The sequence below is a fragment of the Podarcis filfolensis genome, assembly GCF_964270895.1.
Source record: "Podarcis filfolensis genome assembly, chromosome: 6".
NCBI classification, from domain to species: domain Eukaryota; kingdom Metazoa; phylum Chordata; class Lepidosauria; order Squamata; family Lacertidae; genus Podarcis; species Podarcis filfolensis.
The window spans coordinates 35,463,577-35,490,766 of record NC_139609.1 but is presented as its reverse complement, the minus strand read 5'-3'; the positions used below and the strand labels follow the sequence as shown (position 1 = coordinate 35,490,766).

The 27,190-nt window shown below is 39.9% G+C and overlaps 1 protein-coding gene across 2 annotated transcripts in view; it reads left to right on the top strand.

Annotated features, from left to right (window-relative positions):
* The window catches only part of LOC310765661 (serine/threonine-protein kinase TNNI3K), a 162,000-nt gene that overhangs the window by 97,294 nt on the left and 37,516 nt on the right, over positions 1–27,190 (top strand). For both annotated transcript variants that reach the window (XM_083620943.1, XM_083620942.1), the window contains 4 exons: positions 14,500–14,552; positions 16,813–16,865; positions 18,223–18,355; positions 25,371–25,480. In XM_083620943.1, coding sequence (XP_083477069.1) covers positions 14,500–14,552; positions 16,813–16,865; positions 18,223–18,355; positions 25,371–25,480 — 349 coding nt within the window. The remainder of the gene's footprint in view (positions 1–14,499; positions 14,553–16,812; positions 16,866–18,222; positions 18,356–25,370; positions 25,481–27,190) is intronic.

The window sequence follows — 27,190 nt, the reverse complement described above, 5'->3', positions numbered from 1 at the left end:
ACCAGGCTTGTAATTCTGTCAAAAAACGAGATCAGGTTAGTCTGACATGACTTATTTTTCAGAAATCCATGCTGACTATTGGTGATCACAGCATTCCTTTCTAGGTGCTCACAGACTGTTTGCTTAATGATCTGCTCCAGAATCTTCCCTGGTATTGATGTCAGACTGACTGGGCGGTAATTATTTGGGTCCTCTCTTTTCCCCTTTTTGAAAATAGGGACAACATTTGCCCTCCTCCTGTCTGCCGGGACTTCGCCTGTTCTCCAGGAATTCTCAAAGATGACTGCCAGTGGTTCTGAGATCACATCTGCCAGTTCTTTTAATACTCTTGGATGCAGTTCATCTGGCCCTGGAGACTTGAATACATCTAAACTAGCCAAGAATTCTTGTACTATCTCCTTAGTTATTCTGGGCTGTGTTTCCTCTGCTGAATCATTTGCTCCAAATTCTTCAGGTCGGGCATTGTTTTCTTTATCGGAGAAGACTGAGGCAAAGAAGGCATGGAGGAGTTCAGCCCTTTCTGTGTCCCCTGTTTGCATTTCACCATCTTCTCCTCTGAGTGACCCCACTGTTTCTTTGTTCTTCTGTTTGCTACGAACATACCCATAAAAGCCTTTTTTGTTGCTTTTAACCTCTCTAGCAAGCCTGAGTTCATTCTGTGCTTTAGCTTTTCTGACTTTATGTCTACACGTGCTGGCTATTTGTTTGAATTCCTCTTTGGTGGTTTCCCCCCTTTTCCATTTTTTGTACACATCCTTTTTTAATCCTAACTCAGTTAAAAGTTCTTTAGATAGCCACCCTGGCTTCTTTAGGCACCTTCCATGTTTCCGTCTCATTGGTATTGCCTGAAGTTGTGCTTTTACTATCTCCCTCTTAACAAACTCACAACCATCATGAACTCCCTTTCCTTTTAGTATTACTGTCCATGGGATCTCATCCAGCACTTCCCTAGTTTTATGAAGTTGGCTTTCTTAAAGTCAAGAAATTGAGTCCTAGTATGCTTGGCTGCTCCTTTCTGCTGTATAGTAAACTTCAGAAGAGCATGATCACTCGCGCCTAATGATCTTTCTTGTTGTTCTTGTTGGAAACCTGCACCGCAAAATTTGGAGAGGCAAATGTTGAAAGGTTTTGGCCTGTATGTTGTCTCAGGAAGAGAACATTAGGTAGGTTTGCATTAAAATGCAAATCAAATCAAATCAAATCCTACCCCACCCCCAGCATGTATTCCCAGCCACTTCCATAATTTCTGGAGTACATGTGACTGCTGCATTGCTTTTCTTTACTTGTACCTTAGAGATTATTAGCATTCAGAGTTGTGTCTGGTAGCACAGGGCCGTAGGAAGCTGTCCTATTGAGTCAAACTATTGGAACATCTAACTTAATATTGTCTACACAGGCTGGCAGAAGCTCTCCAGAGTTTTAGACCAGGACATTCCCTGTCGTACCTGGAGCTTTCTGAATGCAAAGCAGATGTTCCCCAACTGAGCTATGATCCTTCCTAAACCAGCCACTTTACAATGACTTCTCTTTTTGAGATATTTTTCTGCAGCAGGCTTCACTTCACTCGTGTGTATGTGGGCTAAGTCTTCCAACCTCAAGCACTGCTGCCTCGTAGGAACAGAAGCATCTGGGCTTATAAGAAAAAGATTGGCCTTGATGGAAAATAAGCAACCAGCTAAACTCTTAAGATCAAGTTTGACTGTTCTCTGCCTTATACTGACACCTCCCACACTCTGTGAAGACACTTACGACACTCCTGGTTTGGAGGTATCAGTGAGGGCATGACTGGTGTGAACAAACTGCAGACAGACCTCACAGGAATCCATACTATTGGGAAAATGTGGTAGTTGATGGCCCCAAGAGGGTTAGCCAAGGGCTCAAAAGTTCTCCTACCCCTGGATTAGTGTGTATAAACACTTAAAACAATACATTTGTGCAAGGATTTTCCAAGAGAGCTGCCAGAGCTGGTCTTCTGAAGTCAGAATAAAGTTTTATGTAAATTTGTGTCTGTAAGTACAAACAAACAATAATTCTGAGCTATAGCTCCATGGAATAACATGCTGCCTTTGGTACGCTAATGAACAGTGCTGTTTCTCTAGAAAAAAAGAGGTGCTGGAACTCACCTTGTTTTCTTATAATGGCAATGGTGCCCACCTGAGAGGTGCCAGAACTGAGTTCTGGCTTTATAAAAAGAGCCTTCCCTGTCGCCTATCAGAAGTTTGGGCATCACCAGGTAAAGCAATCAGATGCATTTATAGCTCCTTTCACTATTGGGGAAATTTCTTTTGCTCTTGTTTTCTTGTTAACGCTTGCAAAATAATTTATTTCCTGCAATGCAGTCAAGCTCAATTGACACTCACCCACGTTGAACTAGAAGTTAAACAAAGCAAAACAAAAGGTTAGACTGCAACAGCCCAAAAAGAAAGAAAAAAGAAAAGAGGAAAGTAAAGCCGAATATCTTATTTAGCGTCTAGATATTTCATGTGCTATAAACCACAGAAATGTAGGGGCATAAGCAATAAAGGGAATATTAGCCAAACTCTTGAAAAACAAATATCTCTGATCCACTCAAATAAAGTTATATGCTATTTATTAAAAGCTGCTGTTTGCTAGAAACATAAACTCTGGTGAACAAGCCCCTCTAGACTCATTTGCAAAAGCTTGCGAGCTCAGCCGACTGCTGTGTATCTATTAGGTCTGAGCTCAGAAACAAGCAGAAACGCTGCCAAGATTTACCCTGACCTACTCCTGACCTTCCGAATTCAAATTGCTCCCTGAACTAATACCCTTGCTACCAAAACAAGATGAGGGTATACTTGACATGCGGCTCCAGTATTGTAATCACATTCCCAAGCAGGCGTCTTCCGGAGTTGAGATAAAGAACAGAGTGTGAACATGCGGCCATTGAACTCTTGCCAAGTTCATATCCCGGTCTAAAGGATACAACTGCCATGTTTTCGATTCATTTAATGGCATTTTAAAAATCAATCCTGCCTTTGTGTTCACCTTCCATGAATGTTTGAGACTGCAAGATTTTCAAACATTCTTTGCTGAATATAAATTGCATCACCTTTACATATGCATGGAAGGATCAGCCAATTTCTGGTCTGCCAGTTTCACACACGTTAATTTGTAAGTTTATTCCGCTTTCACATTTAACTGGATTTTTTTTTTTTAAATCTGAATGAAAATTTGTATTTAAAAACACATATTTTAACACAAAATGCATATTTACAAATGTATTTTTATATCAGCATACATATTTCTACATGTGTTTTCCCCTAATATATGCATTTGATCAAATGTTTCATTGCATTTTTGAGCCGAAAAGCGTATTACAAAATTTGGAAAAGTGCAAAATCTGAAGGTTAAGTTGCATTGCAATCCACACATTGGTCTGGGAGTTATGGAGCAGAGCAGGTCCATTTTCATCAAAACCTGAATTCCTTTCAGCATCCCTTCTTGTAGATTAGAAAAAGTAAATCTGGTAATAACACCATGAGTAGCACTTAGTAACATATAGTTTTCCACTAAGATTCACTCCTCCCAGAGAACTATTTTCCTTTTTAGAGCATAACTGGAGCATAAAGGACCCATTTAAATAGAACTGGGAATAATCCAATCTGGTATGTGAAGAAATTTATCCATCTCCTGGCATCCCTTGCCCAGTGTGACTCAAGTGTGATAAAAAGTTTGCATGGTTTCACTCACAAGGAGAAGGACATTCTTTTTGTTAAGTTGTGGGTGAACATATCAGACGACACAGCGATTCTTCAAACAACTCTTGTTTATTCACAGGCCAGAACAGAACTGAACTGAAGGGTTCAGCCAGCCTGCTTATATAGAGCTCCACTAGAACACAACAGTAACCATTTTCTGTAACTATCCAATCACTGAACGTCACTTTCAATCCCTTATTTGCATATGTGGACCTGAGTGAAAACTATCTACAGTATCCCCCTGCTGTCCCAGGGTGAGAACTTCAGTACATAACAGTTTTCAAAGACTGAAGCACAGACATCTGCTTTAAATATGACAACATAGATTTTAAAATAAAGATTTAAAAGAGCCTAGACACTATTTGTGAAGAATCAGAATGAGCAAAATTTTCAAACTCCCAAACCATTATCTGGAGAGCAAGGTATACCTTTTCAATTGGTCTCTGTGATTGGAAGTAGCACTCACCAGGAGAAAATATCTGATATTTGGTTTCGGAGAGAAAAGTGCAGACAAAAAAAGGACTGAGCTCTTACCTGTCCATTCTGTTCTTTTGAATCTTCCTTTATTCTGTGGGGGTTTGGTGCAACCAAAGTTGGATTGCGCCACATCATGACTGGTTTCAGAATTCATGAAAGCATATTACCTAGCATATGGTGAGAATAGATGAATGTGTGAACTGACTCTATTGAAAATTATGAGGTTCAGCTGTTGTTGTATTTGATTCAGTCTCTCAGTTGTATTTGCTTTGTGATGAGTCAGTCGTGCAAGCAAGAAATATACCATTTAATGTTGTAGTCACTGAGTGATGAAAATGCATGTGTGAATCATCTCTATTATTATGGTAGGAGATGTATAGAATGGTGCTGGGTTCGAGGCATTATGGATGGTGCAAACTGGCATTCAGAGTGACTGCCACTGCTAATAGTGAGTCCCACTTCCTAGAAACTAATTGAGATTTTTTTCACCCCATTGGAGAAATTGAGTGAAATCAGCCCCAAATTTCTCTGCCCACAATTTCAATAGCCACACAACTGTGTTTTATTCCACTTTCTGAGCATCATCCTCCCAGTGTTTAAATTGTCACATCATCATCATCATCATCATCATCATCATCATCATTTTATTTACCACAAATCAAAATAGAGCCAGTGATGAACAATGAACTCCAAAGATTCTCAATAAAATTCAGGAATACTAGCTATGATCTGAAAACAAAGCCCTTACTTTTTTGGCTCTAAGTAACTTCAGTTCCGATAACTTAACATGCATTGCGGGAGGTAGGTGGTGTGTTTGTGTGTGTGTTGCTCACTTCGTCTTCTATGGTCATGAAATAGGAAAAAAAACAGGTAAAACATAATTGTGGGCTTTCTGTTTTCTGATTATATAATAATATTAACTTACACTCCAGAATGTGCATTTTGGTATAGTTCACTTGGTTATTTTGGGCTGTCATTTGCTTCTGACTGTGATAATACTCGTCAGATTTTCTAGTGTGATGTTCAAAGTCAAATTTTTTAAAATCCGTATTTAGTTTATTTAAATCACCATATTCATAACCAGCTATATTTGCATAGCTTCATATATTTTGGAAACTGTGATGCTCACCATCTTGATGTTTATAGAAAACTCTGAGGTACAACTAAGGAAAAAAGTTTCATATTGGAACCATATTTGTTTAGGTATAGTATTCTGGGAGGAAAAAATACCAAGTGTCACTTTTACCTTTATAGATAAATTCCCCACCACCACCACCACCACACACAAACACATCTGTAAACCTTTATAACACAGATAGAGAACTCCCATCAGCTTCTGCCAGCACAGAAAATGGTCAAGGTTGATGAGCGCTGTAGTCCAGTAGCATCTTGCAGGGCTACAGTTTACTCATCCCTGCTTTATAACTCATCTAGATGTTTCAAAGACATCCCAGAAGCCTTTGCTGACCACATCTAAGAGTTTAAACTGCTGCACTATGCAAACTATTGTATCTGAGTTGACTTAGCTATGAATGGGCTATCTTACTTTTGGTTTATTAATGGATCTTCTGTGCAGTGAAGGATGAAGAATGTCTGAGGCATATTAGCAGCAGCATAGGTTGATCTCATCATTCAGCACACTTGTCTCCAAAGAAGTGAGTTAAACGATCTGCTGCTGCTCTCTGTCATCATAGCAGGTAGGGTATTAATGGTGCCCAAGACTACACTGACCAAATGCTGTTCTAGGCCATGCTTGGGACCACACAATTTCTCTCTGTGTGTTAAGAGAGGACACATCCAAGTTGAGGATAGGGCAACATATTGTTTCATGTTCCAAACTTCACCGAGTGGTGAATTCCACTGTGTGGTGCTGTCCCATTTTGGCTTCCTTTGAAGGAGAGAACGCTTAAGACATTCCTTTTTTTATTCTCTAGAGTTAAGCAGGGATGCGGGTGGCGCTGTGGGTTAAACCACAGAGCCCAGGACTTGCCGATCAGAAGGTCGGTGATTCGAATCCCCGCAACGGGGTGAGCTCCTGTTGCTCAGTCCCTGCTCCTGCCAACCTAGCAGTTTGAAAGCACGCCAAAGTGCAAGTAGATAAATAGGTACCGCTTTGGCGGGAAGGTAAACGGTGTTTCCGTGCGCTGCTCTGGTTCGCCAGAAGCGGCTTAGTCATGCTGGCCACATGACCCAGAAGCTGTACGCTGGCTCCCTCGGCCAATAAAGCGAGATGAGTGCCGCAACCCCAGAGTCGGCCACGACTGGACCTAATGGTCAGGGGTCCCTTTACCTTTTTAAGCAGATGTTGTTGGGCTACATCACTCACCATCCCAGGCCATTGGTGTCTGGAGCTGATAGGAGTTGAGAGTCTAACATTTGGATGGCCACAGGTTAGCCACCCTGCTCTCCAAAAAGTATGTTTAGGATTGTATTCCAAAATTACAATATTTCCAGTGAGGATAAAAACTGTAATTATTGTTTCTTCATTTAAGAAAATCCAAGATAGCATTAATGTATGGAACACAGGGAAGAGAAATGCCATCAAAATGAATATATTCCCTAAATTGATTTTACAAAGCATGCACATTCATATTTTTAATGACTTGTGCTGGAGTGCCAACTATTTTTAAACAAATTTATTTGAATGGAGAAGAAATCTACATAAGGAAATTATATATGATTAGAAAAAAATGAGGTTTAAGCACATTGAATGTTAGCTGGTATTACTATCCTAACTGATTAGTGTGGGTCATGCAGTGGCTGAAAGATGTAAATTGTTTTTGCCTGTCTTCATGTCAGCACCATAGGGACACTATTTTGCATGTCTGGGGTAAATATAGGAAAACTTCAGCACCTGCCAAATGCTCAATTGCCACCATCATTAAAAAAAAAATCTGGAGGAACATTTGGTAATTTTAAGCTTTGGCAGAAGTATGGACAAATACAAAAAATATGTTTGAAAACACTGTGATATGCTCCTATCTAGTCATGAAAGAAATAAAAACACCCCATTTTCTTTACTGACAAATGTCTTTTTTCCTATTAACTCAAACCTGGCTACATAATATATATCATACTAAAATGGGCTTATTTTAGAAGAAGATTCTTTTTAAATTTATTCTGTCCTTAGGAATATTTCTTAACCACCCACTCATTTTTTAAAAAATGCTATGGCGATGTACAATATAAGCATTAAGCATCATAAAATTATGAAGTCATAACATACAAAACAGACGACCAGGACTGAATCAAATTAATTCTCTAAAAATGTTTGGTGAAACAGAACTGTTTTCAGCAGAGCTAATGCAAATTAGTTCTGGGTCTACTTAGAATTAATTTTCATGAAAAGAAATTGCAAATGGACATACAGGATACGGAGAAAGGAGGAATGTATGCAGATAAAGGGTCATCTTTATCCAGATGCCTTTAAAGACCCTACAATATGGGGAACATGCAGATATGTTATGAAACAAAAATCCATGTGTACAACAGGACTTCTGGTTTCTCTTTCTTCCTTTCCTGACTGCCTCCCCACAACTGTTCCAGACCTCCTGGAGCAGATTTTGGGGGCATGCAAGAAGAAGAAGCCCCATTGCAAGAGCAGATGCCCACTCACCCTAAATTGCACCACACCCTTTTTGTTTGTTTGTTTGTTTGTTTGTTTATACGTTATAAACATGCTTATACCAAATATACATATGAATATATATAATACATTTCTCAGTGTCTTTACAATTTTAAAATGATTCTTGATGAAGTCCTAAAGTTCTAGTGTAAGATGCTAAATAGGTCCAGGGAGGAAACAGGAAGAATATGGAGAGAGTGGTATAAACAGTAGTTAAGGGGCTGTTGTTCTATTGAGCAAAGGTGCATAACACCCTCCTTTTAGTTTCACCACCTTTCAGTCAGATAAAAATGGAACCCTGTGGCATAGCCTCAGATTCTTCAATCACATGAAAATGTACAGAAGAAGCCAGCACAAAGGTGTGTGGGTAGCAACAGAGCTCCAGGAGATTATTTTCCTGCAGTTCTTTATGCATATTTGAAGTGGTTACACATTTTCATTCCATATGCATGTGAGAGACAAATATGTCCCCGCCATTGTGCTTTTTATTTTCCCCTGACCCTTTCATATATATATATATATGAGTCACTTTTTGCACATCCTCAGATGCAAGCAGGTTTAAACTACTGAAAGCTCATCAGGCAAAATGGGAAACTGTGGTTCTGGATAAATAACAGCTTCTCAACTGCTGTTCAGGAGGAGCAGTCTTCCATTTGATGCTGAAGCTTACCCTCTCCCTTGCTTCTTCCCAACAACAAAATACGTGCCTGTGTCTGAATGCCCTGATATCTATACATTTAACCTCCCTAGACCTTTCGCCTCTGCTTTGCTTACTCTCATTTCCCCCTTTCTGCCCAAACTCACTGTGCCTCTTCAGTAACTTCACATATGAGTGATTGTTACTGCATTCAGAATGCTGACCTTGGAAGTTTAAATGGTATAAGAGAACACACAAAAAGATGAGCTGGATAAATAACAGACTGGAAATATACAGTTAAGGGATTTTTTTTGGGGGGGTGTCTTTCTTCAATTTTGAAGGCAATGCTTGTGTCCTTAAAACTGAGGAACTGACTGGTACTAACCAGATACCGTGACAAGTAAAAATCGGCTTGGAGTTGATATTCATTACAGGTTCAATCCTGAGCTGTTGTGGTGCAGTGTTAGTCATCAAATAAAATCCCGAGGTCTCTCAGGGCATCCATTATGCTACATCAAATTTATGTCGTTTGATCAGAACCTCACACATACCTGGAAGCGAATTGCAAAAATAGCAAACAGTGAGGTGATTGCAATCAAAACAAAAAAGGCAGTTTATTTCAAAATGAATGGTATTCGTTTACTGACCCTTAAGGGCCAAGCTAGTCACTTAGAGCAGAACATGGGCCACTGCTGAACAGATCCTAAGTGGTAGCAGTGTGTGCGTGTGATTTCAAGAGCAGGATCTGTGGGTAGGTGGGATACTGAATATCTCAGGTATAGGGATATTGTAAGATAAGAAGAGGCTGTCATGCTTAGGCTGTTTCAGAACTCGGTGGAAAAGTAGCTCTGGCACTGAGTAATGGCTACATATAGCGACTAGCAATAAAGGTGGCTTTGAAGATTATTGTTTTTAAGGCATCACATTTCATCCAGGTATCCCTTCACCTTTATAAGCCAAAACACAAACTGAAATGCGCATTTTGGTTCTTCTCTAATTACAACACCTCCTCTGTAATATTTTAGTAAAGAGCCCTTGTGGTCTGCTTGACCTAAACTGGATTAACAACCATTCCTTCTCCTCAGGGGACAAAGGAACTGTAGTTCTATGAAGGAAATGTACTGTATATCTTTAACAGGATTCTTGGCACTCTCACCAAACTATGATTCCCAGGGTTCTTGGAAGGAAGCTATAAAAGTTGAAATGATACAAAACAGGTGCCCTTGTGTATTGTTGATATATTCTTCTCCAGTTCCCTCACCTCTCAGTGCCAGGAAGAGACAAATCCATTATGAAAAGGCACATACATTTTTAGACATTCAATCGGTATGGAGACTTGTGAGCCTCTTGGGAGGAATACTATTATCAGTGGCAGAGTTAAATTTATTCCATAGTATTATTAACCCCCCCTACATGCACACATATCTCTTGTTACATTCCCTAGTGTTGTGCAAACTGAACGTAAAGAGGATAGCGTTTTGTTCACATTACCCTCAATAAATGGGTTTAACCACAATACAAATCTCATAATTCACCTCTTCGGTCCCAGTGGTTACAGGACAAATCCACTAGATTTAGCAGTAAGCCTTAAATACACCTCGACTGACAGATGTAGGAAAAGTTATGGTTCTGCAATCCTTTACCTTTATTGGAGTTTTCTGTTGCTATGGTTTCAAAGATTTAATTGAAATCATTTTTTATTTTTTATTTTTTTTTACTTCCTCTGTAATACTAATGAGTTTTATAAATGGTTCCTCTCAGACTATTTATGACTGGTCTGCAGTCCTGAATTGAGATTCTGACAGGGAAAAAGCAAACAGAAGAAAGGACAGAAGATCATGTATGTTGATATACATACTTAAAAACAAACAAACAGGGGTAGTGGTATTCCCCCAACTCTAGTTACAACATGGATGGCTTGATGTTCTCCAGTACACACACCTTATAACACAGATTCAGGTAGGTAACCACGCTGGTCTGACGCAGTCGAAATAAATTAAAAAATTGTCCAGTAGTACGTTAGAGACCAACTAAGTTTATTCTGGGTATAAGCTACTACCCTTCTGAGAAAAACCCCACTCCACCCTCCCATTATATATAAGGGTCTGGTGACTTCTGTTTCAGTGTATCTGAAGAAGTGTGCATGCACACGAAAGCTAAGAACAAACTTAGTAGGTCTCTAAGGTGCTACTGGACAATCTTAGAATACAGTCTACAATTATGATCGAATTCCCATTTTGGAAGGATCATAGTTCTGCTTTGAATGCAGAAGGTCCCAAGTTCAATTCCCAGCATCTCCATGTTGGGCTGCGAAAGAGACTCCTGCCTATAAGTACGGTAACTGCCAGAGAGTAACTGCCAGTCAGTGTAAACAATACTAAGCTAGATGGACCAATGGTCTGACTTAGTATAAGGGAGCTCCTTATGTTCCTACTTAGCCATAAATTTCACTAGTGACCTTGGGCAAACATCCACAAATCCTCACTCTTAACCTCTTAACCAACTTGGAAAGTTGTTGTGAAGATAGGATAGAATAGAATAGGAAAGAGATTCACAGTCTTGAGATCCTTGGAGGAAATATTAATATTAATAGTAATAGTAATAGTAATAGTAGTAGTAATTTATTACTTGTACCTCTCCCATCTGACTGGGTTGCCCTGATGAGAAATAATGCAGTAATTAATTAATTAATTAATTAATTAATTAATTAATTAAACCTAAGAAATTGGGACTTTGTAGAGAAAGGATGGGATGTTAGAGGTTTATTTTTGTAAAAAAAATATAGTGAAAATATAGTAGAAAAAGTGAGACGGTCCTCTCTCTTTCTCTCTCTTGTGAGCATCGTGAATAAAATTAATTATTTTTCACAAAATACATTTATAACTTACATAATTTTTGACACAAAACATGGTGAGACAGCTACTAGCTGGTTTAGTTGCTACTACCCCTTGAGAGTGTCACCAAAAAGTCTTTTCCATAGTGCAGCTCCATAGCGCTATGAAAGCAGAAACTTAGGAATGTCAGTACTTTTGCTTGGATGAACGGGTTCCACATGATGGAGTGATATTCAAAGCAGCAAAGGAGCGTTTAAATATTACTTCTTTCATGTGGAACAACGTCAGATATCTAAAGTGATCTTCATATAAGAGTGGTGCATTTATAATAGCAGTGTTTCTAGTTAGGAAAGAACATGGTGCCAAGCTGTTGAAATGCCTTCTGCACTTTCCCTGGTTTTCAGTTACTTTTGAGTGATTACACGTTGGGGAGATGTGTTTGTAAACTAATGGCTTTAATAATGTGATGAGATTGAAAATGAAGCCTAATTACCACAGCACAGCTGACCCTTGGAATGCTTCCAGATGTGCCAAGGGCTAGGCCTCTCCAATCATGCAGGTTAATAAATTTCAGCAGTGCATCAAGAAGTGATCCCACTTCACCGGACACCTAATTTTCTCAGTATGGCAGGCAGGTACTGTGTGCCTTTTGGGGACAGCCCTTTTACAAAGATGAAGTACACAGCAAGATATTGTAGCTAAGAGTGGCTGTAGGCATGGTCAATAGCAAAACTTTCCAATTTTTTAGAAATATCTCCATTTGAGAAGGCGTTCTTAGAGAAAAATGTTCAATGGAGAACACAGGGATAACATGACCAGTACAGGCAAGCACCCTGCCCAGCTCCCCGTCTCAACTGCTCTCGGAAATCTTCCTTCTCAAATACAGAAACCTGACTCTCAGCTCAGCTTAAGAGTCTGTGCTATATCGAGCTGGCCATCCAATTAACAGAAAAGGAAGTAAACAGAATGTGTGATCAAGGACAAGGTGAGATCTAAGGTCAGAAAGTCTTGAGGAACCACAAGGGGGGGGAGTAAAAAAGTTTAGAGTATTGAGTAAGACAAAGATGGTCAACCTCTGACCCTCCAGATGTTGGGCTGTAGCCTAGAAGCATCTCAAGGGAGGTGGACAAGTTCTCCATCCCTGAAGTAAGAGATACACCTTCAACAACAGTAACAAGCTGGATAAATATCAGAAACATCAAACAGATTCCAGGTGGCCAAGGTAGCATCTCAGATTTTCAGTAGTGGGCAAGGTTCACAGGGTTGTATCCAATTATATCTCTTTAGGCATGGTTGAGAGAAGGTTCTTTAATTCAGTGGATATTTTCTTTAGGAGGAAGGCAATTTTCACAGATTCCACCCATGTGGCCCTTCTCCCAAATCTATTAATGGGAACCCTCTAGAACAGCATGGGAGGTTCACGCTGGACTCCAGTCAAAAGGGGGGATTTGTGAAAATCACCTCTCCTCTCTTCAGCCCATGGAAGCCTCCCCTAGATTAAAGAGCCCCCTGTTAGTGGAAGGAAACAGCCCATGGCAAAGTGTCAAAAGGTCTGCTTTTTATATATATTCAAGATTAAATTGCAGCACAAAACTTTTAAGAGAATTTGATGCAGCAGCTTTGTTTTTGACTTCAACATATAAAGAGAAATAATCATGTGGGCTGAAATAAGATGTCCCCTTATGTTCACTAAACAGCGCCTTGTATTGTTTTCATGCTCTTATGTGTGGTTTTAAGTATTTGAGAAAACACTTCATACTTTATACAGCAGTTGGGTTATATCAGTTATGGACCGCTGTATTGTGTAAGAAGGAAAAGCGAAGGAGAAGTGGAAGCATTCATTGATAGGGGCAAAAAGGCTATGAACAGCTTAGTTGCATGTAATATGCCTAAATGCGCCTCTCATATAAAATCAAAATCCTGTTCACGCTTGTTTTGGGGTCTGTTCTTGTTTTTAAAAAATGTCCATGCCAATGATTGGCACTATTGTTCACCTAAAATAACTGTTCAATAAACTAACAGAAAACTATCATCAGGAATAAATGCAGAGTGAGTGGAAGGACTGGAAAATCTAGTTGCGTTAATACTAGGCCAGTCTGGTTGTGTTAAAACTAGGGTTGGATTTTCAGAACCTATCCAACCTGTGAATCACCTAGGTTGATACCTGGGTGAGGCAAATGGGAAAGTGAAAAGTGTCTTCTGGCCTCCTTGCCCTTTCCTCCAACATCCGGATGTCATGGTAGCCCACAAGGCCCGACATTCCCCAGGTGAATCGTGACTTTTGTCATGGGCGTTTTCTCCTCTCATGGTGGTATCAACACTGACGGAAGCCTGACAGAAGGTGCATAATGTTTGTTAGGTCCTGTTGCCACCATCTACCAAGCCATTGCGAATCTTCCTTGAATAGGTTGGTGGAGATTTCCACCATTACATGCCAAATATGCTCCCAAGGCCCTGCTCGATGGGGGTCTAATGAGGAGATGATTGTGAAGATTACCTCATCATAAAGAGATAAGATTCATGTAAATCCTTTACGAGGCTACAAGCTTTCTTATGCAAAGTAGAAAGGGAAATGAACAAAATCAAAGGACAATGATTGTCTGTCAAATTAAATAGAGAGGAAAAAATGGAAATTAGCCTTTTGAGATCGGTCCAAAATATCCTCCTTATGAGCATCTTACAGTTGCTGGCAGTAGCCTGCTCACAGCTGGATTCCATGGGCTTTTTCCCGGGCTCATTTATGCCATTGTAAATTAGGAGTAGTCCACTTTATCTGAGTGGAGCTGAACTGAGAGGATAATCAGGCCTTCTGATTTTATTGAAAGGTTATCACTGGGTTCAGTCCAAAATGTCATCATCTTCATTCCTTCTAGGTAATGCTGTCACATAATTAATAAACCTGTTACAGATGATCTTCCACTAATTAGGAGATGTACTTGTTCTACTACTAATTAGAGAATGACTCTGACATTTGGACTTACTAAACTGTCAGGATTTTTTTCACCCTCCATTTTTTTGATATTGGACAATTTTTGAATCATGTTAATAACTGTAGGATGTAGCTAAAAACTAAACCTAAGACTCTGTTTCGGTATAATATAAGAGAGAGCAGAAAACAGCCTAAAATTCCTGATCATGTTGCAGACATCCATTTTGAAGACAATACCATTCAGGTGCCCAATCTAACAATTTTATTCTTCTCCACAGTCACAATATCCTCCTGTACGAAGATGGTCATGCTGTTGTTGCTGATTTTGGAGGTAAGAGATTGGAAACTAAAAGAAAACCCCAGTATGTTTTGTAACCTCTCTAGCAAGGTTGAGCAGACTTTAGACTGTAAGATCTGCTCTACTGTTGATAAACAATTGGGAATCACTAATCCTTGTCAATCTATTGGAAATTATGTCATCTACCAGTAGACCCTGATCTACCTCTTGCCCACCCCTGCTCTAGGGCAGAATTGGTAGCCATTATGTGGAAGATAATAATAATAATAATAATAATAATAATAATAATAATAATAATAATAATAAATTTAATTTATATCCCGCCCTCCCCAGCCGAACCCGGGCTCAGGGCAGCTAACAACAATCAAATAATCAAACAATCAAATAATCCACCATTCTAAAAACATTTCATTATAAAAATTAATTAATGGTTGGATATCATAAGCCACAGACTGATGAGGAAGCCACAATGATGTTTAATGTATTGTATCTCTTGCGTTATTAGAGTTCAGTTGTTTTTATGTGGTAGGCTAACAAGTGAAGCCTTTGATATAGTTTGCTTTCTTTTCTTTGTTAAGTTTAAATTATTTACTTACACTCAGTTTAATAAACAGAAGGGGGAAAACCAAAACAGATAAATCTGTAAAAGGGGTTGGGGACGTGGGAATCAGATATCCAGATCTAAAAACAAAGAACAAATTTCCATACCAGAATCAAGTAGAACAAATGGAAGTCATAAATTTCCAAGTAATATAAATGGGTTTGCGTTATCGTGAACCTTGTTGCCACAATAAATTACAAAGACACTCTATTTTTCCACCAAAAAATGTTATCTGGCTGGCTTCCTTTTCCACTTCTCCCCATATTTGTGAACTTAACCATATAGACAATATTCCAAACCTTAATTAACTATTAAAAGTTAGTTTCTTCATTATCTTTCAGTTATAACAGTTGATCATTTTGGCACCCATCAATGAACTGTCATAAACTTTCTCAGCACCCAGAAATAATATTTCACAAGGTTGTTTTGTTTACTTGATAATATGATTGATATGTAACACTTGACGAATGTTTGAAGATAATTTGCATTCTTTAATAAATCTGGTCTGATCATCTCCAGTGCATTTGTTGTATTTAATCTATTTGCAAGGATGGTGCTCCACAATTTAAAATCCTGATTCAATAATGGCTGGACTTTAGGACAATATGGCTGGACTTTAGCTGGCTGTTTTTATGTATAACCACCATTCTTGCCATTTCCCATGTTCTGAGGGGTATATAACTCGAAATAATTTCATTCAGTATCTCCCATAAGAGATGTTCAAGTTTATTCAGGAATATCTATAATCCTCAACTGTAAAGGCACCTGGATCAGGGGCATTATTATTTTGTAACTCACTGATTTCCCCAGTTCAGAGATAGTTAAAGAGGCTTTTCAATATCGGGTCAAGTTTGGCATGGTACAAAGGCCTGAATAACATATTTCTCAGGATGATCAGATATATAAAGTTTCTGAAAAGAAAGAGAGAGATTCATTTGCAATGTCATTAGATCTTGTTACACTTTCATTCCTGTTGTTCTCGAGTCACAAAAGCAGGTTATTATATTGCTTCTGCAGTTGCCCTGCTCATCTTATTCCCAATCCTGTTATCTGCTACCTTCCCACATATGTTTTAGATGTACTATATATGGGGTCAAAGCCAGAAAAACTAGCTTGTAGGCAAATAGAGCAAGGACTCTATTTACAAGCTGGGTAATTACTGTTGGTCACATATCCTGTGGGGAACAAATGGAATTTGGGGGTGGGGTGGGCAAAAGCTATTGATTACTGATCTCCTATTCCGATCATAATTTTAAACAGGCAATGCAAATCTATGTTTTGTAATCCAATGATCTTCCTTATCTGCACTGATGCAGAAAAATCCATTGGTTCAAAAATAAAACCAGCCTCTTAAAAGCCTATATATAGTCTGGCTTGAGTTTTTGAGAGATGCTAGTATGACATCACACTGATGGCTTCTGGCAGGGCATCCATTTTTTTGGTGGTGGATGTAAATCTGATTTTGAATAACTGAAGTATTCAAATACAAATATTAATTATTTAATGCAAGCCTTTTAATTAATGCTGTCCTTGACAAACAATGCCATGATGTCATTGCATTTCCACTTGAACTTTATACAACTTACAAATATATATGCATTTTTGTTCTTTTTTAAGTACTTTGGTTATCCTGTACTCAGTGATACTTATTTAACTGCTCTCCCTCCCTTTTGTTTTGCTTTTACATCCCAGAATCCAGATTTCTGCAGTCTCTAGATGAAGACAATATGACAAAACAACCTGGGGTTTGCCTATTCTTTCTCTCTCGTTACAAATAAGTACTATCAAATGTATATGAAAATCTAGCCAAGGAGCAAGAAATAAGATTAGGATTTTCTTCTTCCAGCATACATGCTATTGTATAATGACAGTGTATGCCATTTGTTTGCCATGTCAATTGAGATCAATGATGATTAGTGGGTACATAATGTTCTCTCTGCTTTGCACTCAGAAATGAATTTCTAGTCTGCAACAGTAATTGGCATTAGAATTTGCTACTTATATTAGTAGTTCTTATATTAGTAGTTCTGAATCATCTTCAGACTATTGATGGGCAAGTTCCCCCGGCCCCCAGCACTGTAATTGTTTTTCTGAGCTTTCATGAAGAACTCTAAGAGGGAGGGATTGTTGTTTTGTACTGAGAATTCTTTGAAAAGGTTTGGGATGTTGGCTTACCGGCGAGAAGCCTCCATTCTGAACATAGCCTCCGACATAGTATCACCTCAGGACATTTCAGGAAATGTAAATGGAAGCTCCTGATCAATGCAGAGCATTGCTGTTGCCCACCACTTGTTGTGCCACCACTGAAACTTTACTTCCTTCTCTCAGACTAGGAGCTGCGAAGAGCAGACCCTCCAAGTCTCCTTATTTTCCAGGGACAGTCCTGGATTTACAGAAGCCATCTCGGTTTCTGATTTGATCCCGGAATATCCTATTTTTCTTAGGACATCTCTATTTTCATTGGAGAAATGTTGGAGCTATGCAACCCCCAAGCAAAGGACATAGCTATACAGCAGGCTTCCTCAACCTCAGCCCTCCAGATGTTCTGGGACTGTAATTCCCATCCTCCCTGACCACTGGTCCTGCTAGCTAGGGATCATGGGAGTTGTAGGCCAAAAATATCGGGAGGGCCGAGGTTGAGGAACCCTGCTATACAGCCTTTAGAAGACATCTGAAGGCAGCCCTGTATAGGGAGGCTTTTTTTACTGTTTAGTGTTTTATTATGTTTTTATATGTTGGGAGCTGTCCAGAGTGGCTGGGGAACCCTGTCAGATGGGTAGGGTATTATTATTATTATTATTATTATTATTATTATTATTAAATAGGACACCCATATTTTTATTGGAGAAATGTTGCAGGGTATGGAAGAGCATCCTGGTTTTATTCGTGAAGTGAAGCCCACAGTGCAGTTTGAAACTCAATAAAAGACTTGGGAATCTGTTGCGCAGGAACAATCTGATCACCATTCTCCCTTCCTATTAAGTGAATTGTTTTGTGAACATATTGCCAGAAAGCAAAGAGAAATGAAGCTGGAGAATCGGTGCCCCTGTGAAGAAACAAAACATACCATTAATGCATTATTGATGTTGTCTTGATGTACAGAACCTGCGCTGGATGGCCCCTGAAGTATTCACACAGTGTACTCGCTACACTATAAAGGCTGATGTTTTCAGCTATGCCTTGTGTCTCTGGGAACTGTTAACAGGGGAAATTCCATTTGCTCACCTCAAACCAGGTAAGATGCACAGCAAGCTAGCATCAAGATTGCTTCTTTCTGGTGCACAACAAAGAAGCTGCTTTGTATAACACTAACTCAGCTTTTAGTCAAATGTGTATTTGTTTTAATTTTGCATCGTGGGCTTTCAGTTTCCACGTAGAACTGTAAAGCCGGTGTTTTGCAGTCAGCCACAGAACACTGAAATCAATGTTTCGCCAAGGAAAAAGAATTATGCAGGCAACTTAAGAGTCTGTACTAGCTTTTACCCTAAGGTGCTTTCTCCAAACTAAGCTTATCAGATGCCTGAGGTGTTTCAGGCTTACTAGAATGTTAATATATTTTTTTCATGCATGCATCGCTGAAAATGTACTGCAAAACAAGGAGATCAACGCTTTGCCATCAAAGCAACAAAGCCGTTGTGAGCAAAGGTGCCCTGATTGTCTTGACCCAGTGTGACATCATAGCCAGATCGTCTTGACACAGTGTGACATCACAGCCATTCACTCTCCACTGGGAAACCTTTAGAGCCAAAACTGTGCATTGAATGAGCTACCAAATGCAGCAGAAAAGTGCTCCAGTTTCTAATGCATTCCGGTTCAGAATGTACTTGAACTTCATTTTTTAAATGGCCCTTTAATCTATATCTAAATGGGGCTGTTTGCTGGAGGTTGAGAGTTCTTTTGCTGTTTCTTTTTTTATATATAAAATATTTATTAGCATTTTCAAGAAACACATAACAAACAAAAAACCAAAAAATAGACAAAACAAAAAACACAAAAATACATAATATTCAAAACTAAACACAAAAAAGAAAAAATAGAAAAAACACATAAAGTTTCTGTTACTTATAATTCTTAACCTTATTTCTCAGACCTCCTCGCACCTCCCCTTCTTATATTCCAATTTAAATTGTCAATTCAGCAAGTCCTTAACTTATTTCTTTACCTTAACTTAAACATTTATTCTAACATACTATTATTTTATTTTACTTCTTTTTTCCATTTCCTCAATTTATTTTTAGCAACCTTATTTTCAATTAATTTAAAAAGAAAAAACCAATTTTACCTTTTTAGAATTATACATCAATACTTATACCTCATTATTTATTCTTAGACCTTTTTCCTAAAGTCGATCAAAATTTCCCTTCCACGATTTACCCAATTTCCTTGCCACTAACAAAATATAAAAAGCAAATTATCCTTATGTGCCCTTTGGATTCCCAACCTCCACCCACCCTTTTCCCGATTCCAGTCCCCAACCAATAACCGTCAGTCTTTATGTTATTTATTTAGCCTGGAGATCTCACGTCCGAGGCCCTTATATCTCTCTCAGTTCCTTTCTGCCGGTCTCTTTGATAGTCTTTGATATTAAGCCCCAAGTCTCTGAGGGGCTCCGGCCCAACAGAATCCATGTTACTTCCAGCCGGTCCTCCATCCTTAAAAGCAAAGCCTATGGGGTGCTCCAACTCTTGTTTCAAGTTTCTTTCAAATCCAAATGTCCCCAAAGCTCCAGCTTTCCCCTTCAACAAATTTGTAATCCTCAGGTCTTCAGATCTCCTCCTAAGAGGGTCTCTCCATTTTCCAGACTCCCATTCAGACCAGGCTTTCCACATCCAATTTTTATTGTCCTTTTTTGTCATCATGTCAGGCCTCATAATGTAGCTCTCCTTTAACTCCTGCAAATCTCCTGCTCCTCCTTCATTTTCTTCAAAAACCACATATTGCTCCATCGTATCTACACTTTCAGTTTCATTTATTTGTTCAGTAGAATAGGCTTCCTGTTTCAAGTCCTTATCAGACTCAAAAATGTTGTTTACTGTCCAGTGTAGTAATGATGCCTCTGTAGACAAAGCATTGTATTCCTCTTGCAAGTTTCCCAAGAGAACAAGTGCTCTGTCCAATTCTGCTTGAAATTTACGTACTCCAGCCATTTTTATGATGTAGTGTCCCTATTACCCCTCTAGGGGGATTTTAGTTCCTTAGTATTCCTTTCAGCTCGAAACCAAAAGTCCAGTTATTTTGTAACAGTCCTCCTTGTTTTCAACAAATTATACCAAATAAACCAGCAAGAACAGCAGAAACAATGTTCTCTTTTTCCAGCTGACAACTAGCTGACTAGCAGCTCACTTGACAGCTGTCAAAATCTTCAATGCAACAGGCTTTCTCATGGGACGTTCCCGGGTCTCGGGGGGGGGGGGGGATGAAATTTCAACTCCCAAAATTCTTTTTATCCTCCAGTAGATCTTCTTATCGTGTCAAAACCGTGAAGTCAAGGTTTTTTAATTAAAAAACAAAAACAAATTCTCTCGACCTTAGCTGCCCAGTCCTTTGCTTTAAATTGTTTACAAGAGGGGGGGTGGACTTCCTTTTTAGCCCCTTCCCGCTCGTTCCAAATCCAAAATTAAAAATTTTTTTTAAGGTTCCAATCTCCGTATTACTCACGGGTTTATGTTTTAGAGTCCAATCGGTCTTGGAAGAAGTTGGCGCTCTCTGTCAATGGCTTGCGGCTTCACTCCGTAGGCGAGGGAGTACTCTCAGCACCACACCCCACCCTGCCTCCATTCCGAAGCCTTTAAAAAGGCTCCGTCACGGATTGGGGGGGCGCAAATGGTGCCCGCCGAGTCTCTGTGTTCACAGGCATCCGCGCCTGTGATTTTAAGGGTCTCCGCTTCGCCGCAGCGGCCAGACCCAGACGCTACGGAGCCGATTCCCTCCGGAGCTCGGAGGGAATCCGCCATTAAACAATGGCGCCAACCCGGAAGTCCTCGTTCTTTTGCTGTTTCAGTTATAGCTGGATGCTGTCAGGTTCAGGTGTTTGACTTGGCCAACTGCACTTCATCACAGAGACTAGATGCTCCACACACCCACTGAACCTGGGGGGAAAACATGGGGAAAGTGGTCTTACAGGCAAGGGAAATTCTGCAGGTAGGCTCCCTGGAGCTGACTTGCAGAGGGACATAGCGGAAAAGGCGTGGGAAGGAGAGTTCCAGAGGAATCCAAAAGTGTCTCCTTCCCTCTGCCCAGCAGCCTCCTCCTATTGAAAGTTTTATCAGGTTCGTGCTTGTTGTTATTTACAGTCAAGTACTTTAACAGGGCCAGGCATTTTCTAAACACCGAGAAGCTTACAGTCTGGAGAATTCCCCTGAACTTTCCTGTTCTAAGCATGACTCCATTGATTCTCACTAATTAGCTTCACTTGTCTTGTGCAACAGCCATTCATTCCATTTTCCCATTTGAGACAGCCAGGGTGCTTAGCTTTTCAAAGTCATTATTCCTCTGATGCATTTAAAGTTATATATTTATTGACCCTATTTGCTCGTTCTTGGTTGGTGGAAAGCCGGAGAAAATTCTCCTCTTCCCAAATACTCCGGAGATCTTATTAAAACAAGATTCACATCTCTTCTGCCATTTATGGAATTATGATCATTTTACTAGTTCAATGCTTTTTGCTTTCTCTCCCTATACCTTTTAAAAAAAACCACACATACTATTTTCTTTTATTGGTAGCTTTACTGGGTATTGTATCATTAATACATTTTTGTTTGCAGGAATTTCTGCATCCTTAAGCTTTTTCTTTTTCTTTTTTTAGTTTCTATCATTTCTTTTACTGATTTGTTGAAGATAAAATGTTGTCACAATCTGATTTCTGAATTTGATTTCCCAGGTTCTTATAAGCATTTGCCCTTCATGAAATAAATATCAAGCTTTTCGATTACCGTACTTTTCTGTGTATAAGACTATGTTTTTTTCTTTTAAAATCATGCTAAAAAGTTGGGGTCTTCTTATACAGGGGTCATGCATAGGGGTGGACGTTTGATTGGTTGCTGCCATGGCTGTCAGTGGCTATTGTGTGTGTTATTGTTTGGTGCACCAATGGGTGATGCTGATTGGCTGCTGCTCCAGTAGTTGGGCAGGTGATTGGCAGCTTCTGGCAGCGATGGGACAGATGGGAGGCGGATTTTATGACTTGTGTGGGTCACCAATTTTCGGCAATCCCGCCCCCCAAGTTGAACAACTCTGGGCAATCCTCTGCAAAAAGAAGTTCAACAGCTCTGTTCCATCTCCCCCCATTTTCTTAAATGTGAGTCCCTCAAAATAGGGGGCGTCTTATAGACAGAAAAGTACGGTAGTCTTCATGATTTTTTATTTTGTTTCTACAGTTTACAATAACATTTCCCACCTCACCCCCTAAAAATTCAAGTATCTGCTCTAGAGTGATACATTTGCCAGAACATTTTTCTTGTAGTTCCATAGCTTGGCTTTCCACAAGCTAAGCACAGACATTTTCTCTGAAGGTGTTCTGACCTAGCCTTCCCATTTGTGGCAAAATGTGCTGATCCTAAAAATCCAGTGGAGAAGGCCTTATATTTGATTTTTCTCTCTTCCCACCTCTACGTGCTTCTCAAAATATTTTTATCCACCTCCTATGATTTCTTCTCACATTTTCCTTTCATACTTAGGTGGAACTTTATCTCTGCTTTCCTGCTAGTTTCTTCCGTCCCTCCCCCCTAATCTTTTTGCATTCATTTCTTCCTCCTTGTCCTCTTCTTTTCTATTCCCAGTTTGTATAATCATTGCAATGTAATAACATTTTATCTCACTTTCTAATTTACTTTAATACTTCTTCAGGCCCTTCAGAGGAGGGAGGCTGTTATGTACTGAAGTTCTCACCCTGGGCCAACAGGGGGATACTGTAGATAGTTTTCACTCAGGTCCACATATGCAAATAAGGGATTGAAAGTGACATTCAGTGATTGGATAGTTACAGAAAATGGTTACTGTTGCGTTCTAGTGGAGCTCTATATAAGCAGGCTGGCTGAACCCTTCAGTTCAGTTCTGTTCTGGCCTGTGAATAAACAAGAGGTGTTTGAAGAATTGCTGTGTAGTCTGATATGTTCACCCACAACTTAACAGAGACATTCCTTCCCTCTTCCCCTGCTGAACTTCTGTCTCCCGGCCTCATTTAGTCAACTTAGAAAGAGTTGCTGGTGCTGGCATTAGCAGGGCTAGTGGGCATGGCGAGCAAGCAAGGAGGCACTGGGCAGACTGCAGCACTAAGGCCCACCTGAAAGTACCTCAAGGCCCATAACTGGGGCCCATGTAATTGTTTGTGAATAACTGGAATAGGCATTCAGCTTAAGAGACAATCCCAGGCACCTTTGCATGATACCAGGATGTTCTAAGGCTCCCTTGATGTGAAACTCTGCAAGATCTGAGTGTACCCTGCCCCAGACTCAAGCTAGGTTCTGTGTCCAGGTGAGAACCAAGAGTGGCCCCCTCAGAGGGTAGGTCATTACCTGGTCTGGACCCTGTCTCATGTCCTTCCCTGTGAATTTCTCATTTGCCAGTTGTCAAATCCAGAACAGATGCATACCCCTCACCCATCCCAAGTTTACCAGGATATCTCATAATTTCAGAAGCTATCCTGGCTTCTGATTGGATCATGGGATGTCCCAATTTTTGGTCCAGTGTTCTGGCATGAATCAGCTGATTTGTGCCAGAGCACTGGACCAAAAGACACTTGTTTTTTGGTCTCATGCTCTTGCGAGAGTCAGCTGGATCCTACAAGAGCTTGGGATCGAAAAATGAGCATCCCAATTCTGATCAGTAGAATGTTGGACGGTATATAGATGCAGGATTCCAATTATTAAACATTTCATGACTCTTCTGAAAGCTTCCATAAGCAAAGGGAAACTGTACTTTCGCTTCTTACAGATATAAATGCATAAGACTTGCAGAAAGCTAAGATTAACCACAAAGCACCTTTTGACCCCAGATGTTAACATAACAATCTTTTAAAAAGAAATGCAGCTTGGCTGGAGTGCTGAACCGCGATGAATTTTTCAACTTTTAAAAATAATACAGGGAGCCAGATGGGAAGGTGGAAAACAAGCACATTAGAAAGAATAGAAGAGTGAATAGGCCATGTAGCTGAGAAACTGTTTAGGTTTTATAATGCAGGCATAATTGAAATAAAAAGGTAACAACCCATTACTTAAGCACTAAGTGCCAACCAATTAGACTACAGCAATAGTGTTTATCAATCAGAGGCAGCCCACGTTGGGTAGTTAAAGATCTGCCGTGAAGATGAATTACACATAATGACTAGTCTAAATCTGAGAGATTAAACCATTTGGGAACGTCGGAGTAGCTTCCTTTTAAAATGGGCATTACTATGTGGCTGTAAAAAGGTCATTTGGTTCTTGGAGAGACCACAGGGGCATAGACTATGGCCATGCAAGTGTCCAGAACCCTCTTTAGATTTCTTACATTATCTGTAATAGTTGCATGGCAAAACCCACTTGAGTAGTTGTATGATGAATAGAAATGCTGAAACTAACAGAAAAGTTTAGATTCCAGTTAAACCAGGCACCTCAAACGTGGATGCCTGATTTGCAGCTCAGGACTTGTACATAAGTTAATGTTTAGGTCCTTTGCTACTGTACCAGACGGTAAGTATATATTTATCGCTGGATAGCTGCAGCCTTACCTATTAAGACCTACTAGATATAATTCACTATGATTAATTGGTCATCTACCAGGGACTAACTGCAGCCTACCCATCTCATAACATGGTAACAGATGGCAAGAATACCAAGTTAAACGTAGCGTACATACAAAATTTAAATGTGTACCAGCCTGAGTTTGATGCTATCATTCCGAAATCTCATGCTGATTGGAGAAATTACTGCAGCAGTTTCATCAATGAGTGAATAACTGAGAGAAGCGGAGGAAAGGGGAGTCTCTACAAACATCACTCATTTGAAGGAATATTCACTAAATCAGATAATATATACCTGGATTAAACTCTTCATCCATTTGTTCTTCTTGTTAAGAGATGTTGACTTCCTACCAGGTTCATAAGTGATCCTACAGAGTGCAAATAAAAGGCCACTGCAGGAGTAACGCCCATAAAAATTGGTTGAAAACAGTGCTACTGACTGAGGACTGACTTTAATTGTTGGCTTCTTTTCCTTCACCTGCATTTTTGGAGGGACAATAATTCCTCCTCCTTGTCATTTTCTTATTTACAGCGGCTGCAGCAGCAGACATGGCCTACCATCACATCAGGCCTCCAATAGGCTACTCAATTCCCAAGCCCATCTCATCATTGTTAATGAGGGGCTGGAATGCATGTCCTGAGGTAAGTGGCCCCATTTCTTAATTTTCCAAGCAATATATGCCACTGTTCCTTGATGAAGAATAGAAAGCAGAATTGCCTGCTCATTTAAACATCGGACACCTGAGGCCTAGATCCATCGCTTTGATTTTCAGTTTCTTTCATGAAAGGATATAGAAACTGTAGTGTTAATCTGTTTTCTGCTGATATTTCCTTGCAGGCGTACATACAAAAAGAAAACACGGGGGTGGGATCACAGATGGTTTTGTTAATGTTGTGCCCGAATGAAGATTTGACTGTTGAACCTACTAAATATGATTCCTAGTCAATGGCTTTGTCCAGAGAGAGTAGTGCTTTTATGGATGACCAGCAAATTATTGACATGCTAGTTACCCAAAGCTGGACACCCGCCATGCTGTGATGATCACTACTCATGACAATTGTCACAACTGGGTTTGGGCATTGGGGCAATCTTAGTCTTTGATGGAAGGGAAGTTGTTGTCTCTGTCTCTCCTCACAATGCTGAGGTATCCTGTTAAAGGAATCTGATGTTTCCTATGCCCTTATGCCCAGTCAGGGGCCAGGGCAAATGGAACACCCTCAGATGGCAATTCCTGCAGGGGACACCCTATTTGATGTAAGTCTTAGGAAGCCCTGCTTTGGGATTGACCTGTGGCATCACTTCTGGCAGGCGGGCCAGAAGTAATTAATTGCCCCATGCGCAAGCCAAACCTCTTTCATCTATATTCAATAAAGTTGTGGCCTGTTTCGATCCAAAATCAGTCTACATTGTCCTTCGATTGTCTTGGGGGTTGGGGACAGAGGAGCCCAGTGCCTTGGCCTGCAGTGCTTCCTGTATATAATCTGATACTATAGTACAGAGCTGTCATTTGCACTGGCTTGTACACTTCAGTTTCAACCAGCAGGGCTGGTTTGGTTTAGGCATTCTTCAATAGGATGGCACCAAGCTACTGCTACGGTTGTCACTTTTTTTCTGGCCCTCCTCCTGTGTCTTTTAACAGCTGTTCCATACCCAGAATTTTAGCAGGTGAAGCTTTTTCTGCAACTGATCTCCATGCCAGGAAAACTCATCTGCTAAATTTCTGTCCATCAGGCTATGAAGTCAAAGGAGGAAGTCCAGCAAAGAAAAAGAAAAAGGTTAGTAACCTAGATATGGAGTGACCTGTCATACAACACACTGATTTAGCCAGAAGTGAGAAAGTAGCCCAGATTAGCCCAGCTGTCAGTCGGATTCTCTTCTTTCTGTACAGTCTGTGAAATACCACTGCCATTTCCCTTCTGGCTTCTCCTTGACTTCATCTCTGTGCAGACTACTCCTCCTTCCCTGGGAAAACAGAAATGCTAAACCCAGATGATAATATATCAGCTTCTGCAAGAGATCAGTCGTAGATTGTTGATATGGTAATAAGATATTTATTTTCCAAAACCTTAATAATAATCAAGAGCCTTTCAGATCTGTTTAAAGCCTTTTGTTACTGCTGGATATCTGGGTACTCTTTAGCTGATTATTTTCAGATTTATTTTATTTCTTGGTGGGGCAACTAGAAGAGATAGCTCCACCTATTGTTTAAAAACCATTAAAACTATCTCTGCATAAAAGAGCAAATCTGGCATGCCACGTCAAGAGACATACGTTGTTTTTCTACTTTCTCTGGTTTTTCACTTTCGATTATTTTTAAAACTCCATATTTTAATTAACAGATATTAGAAAAT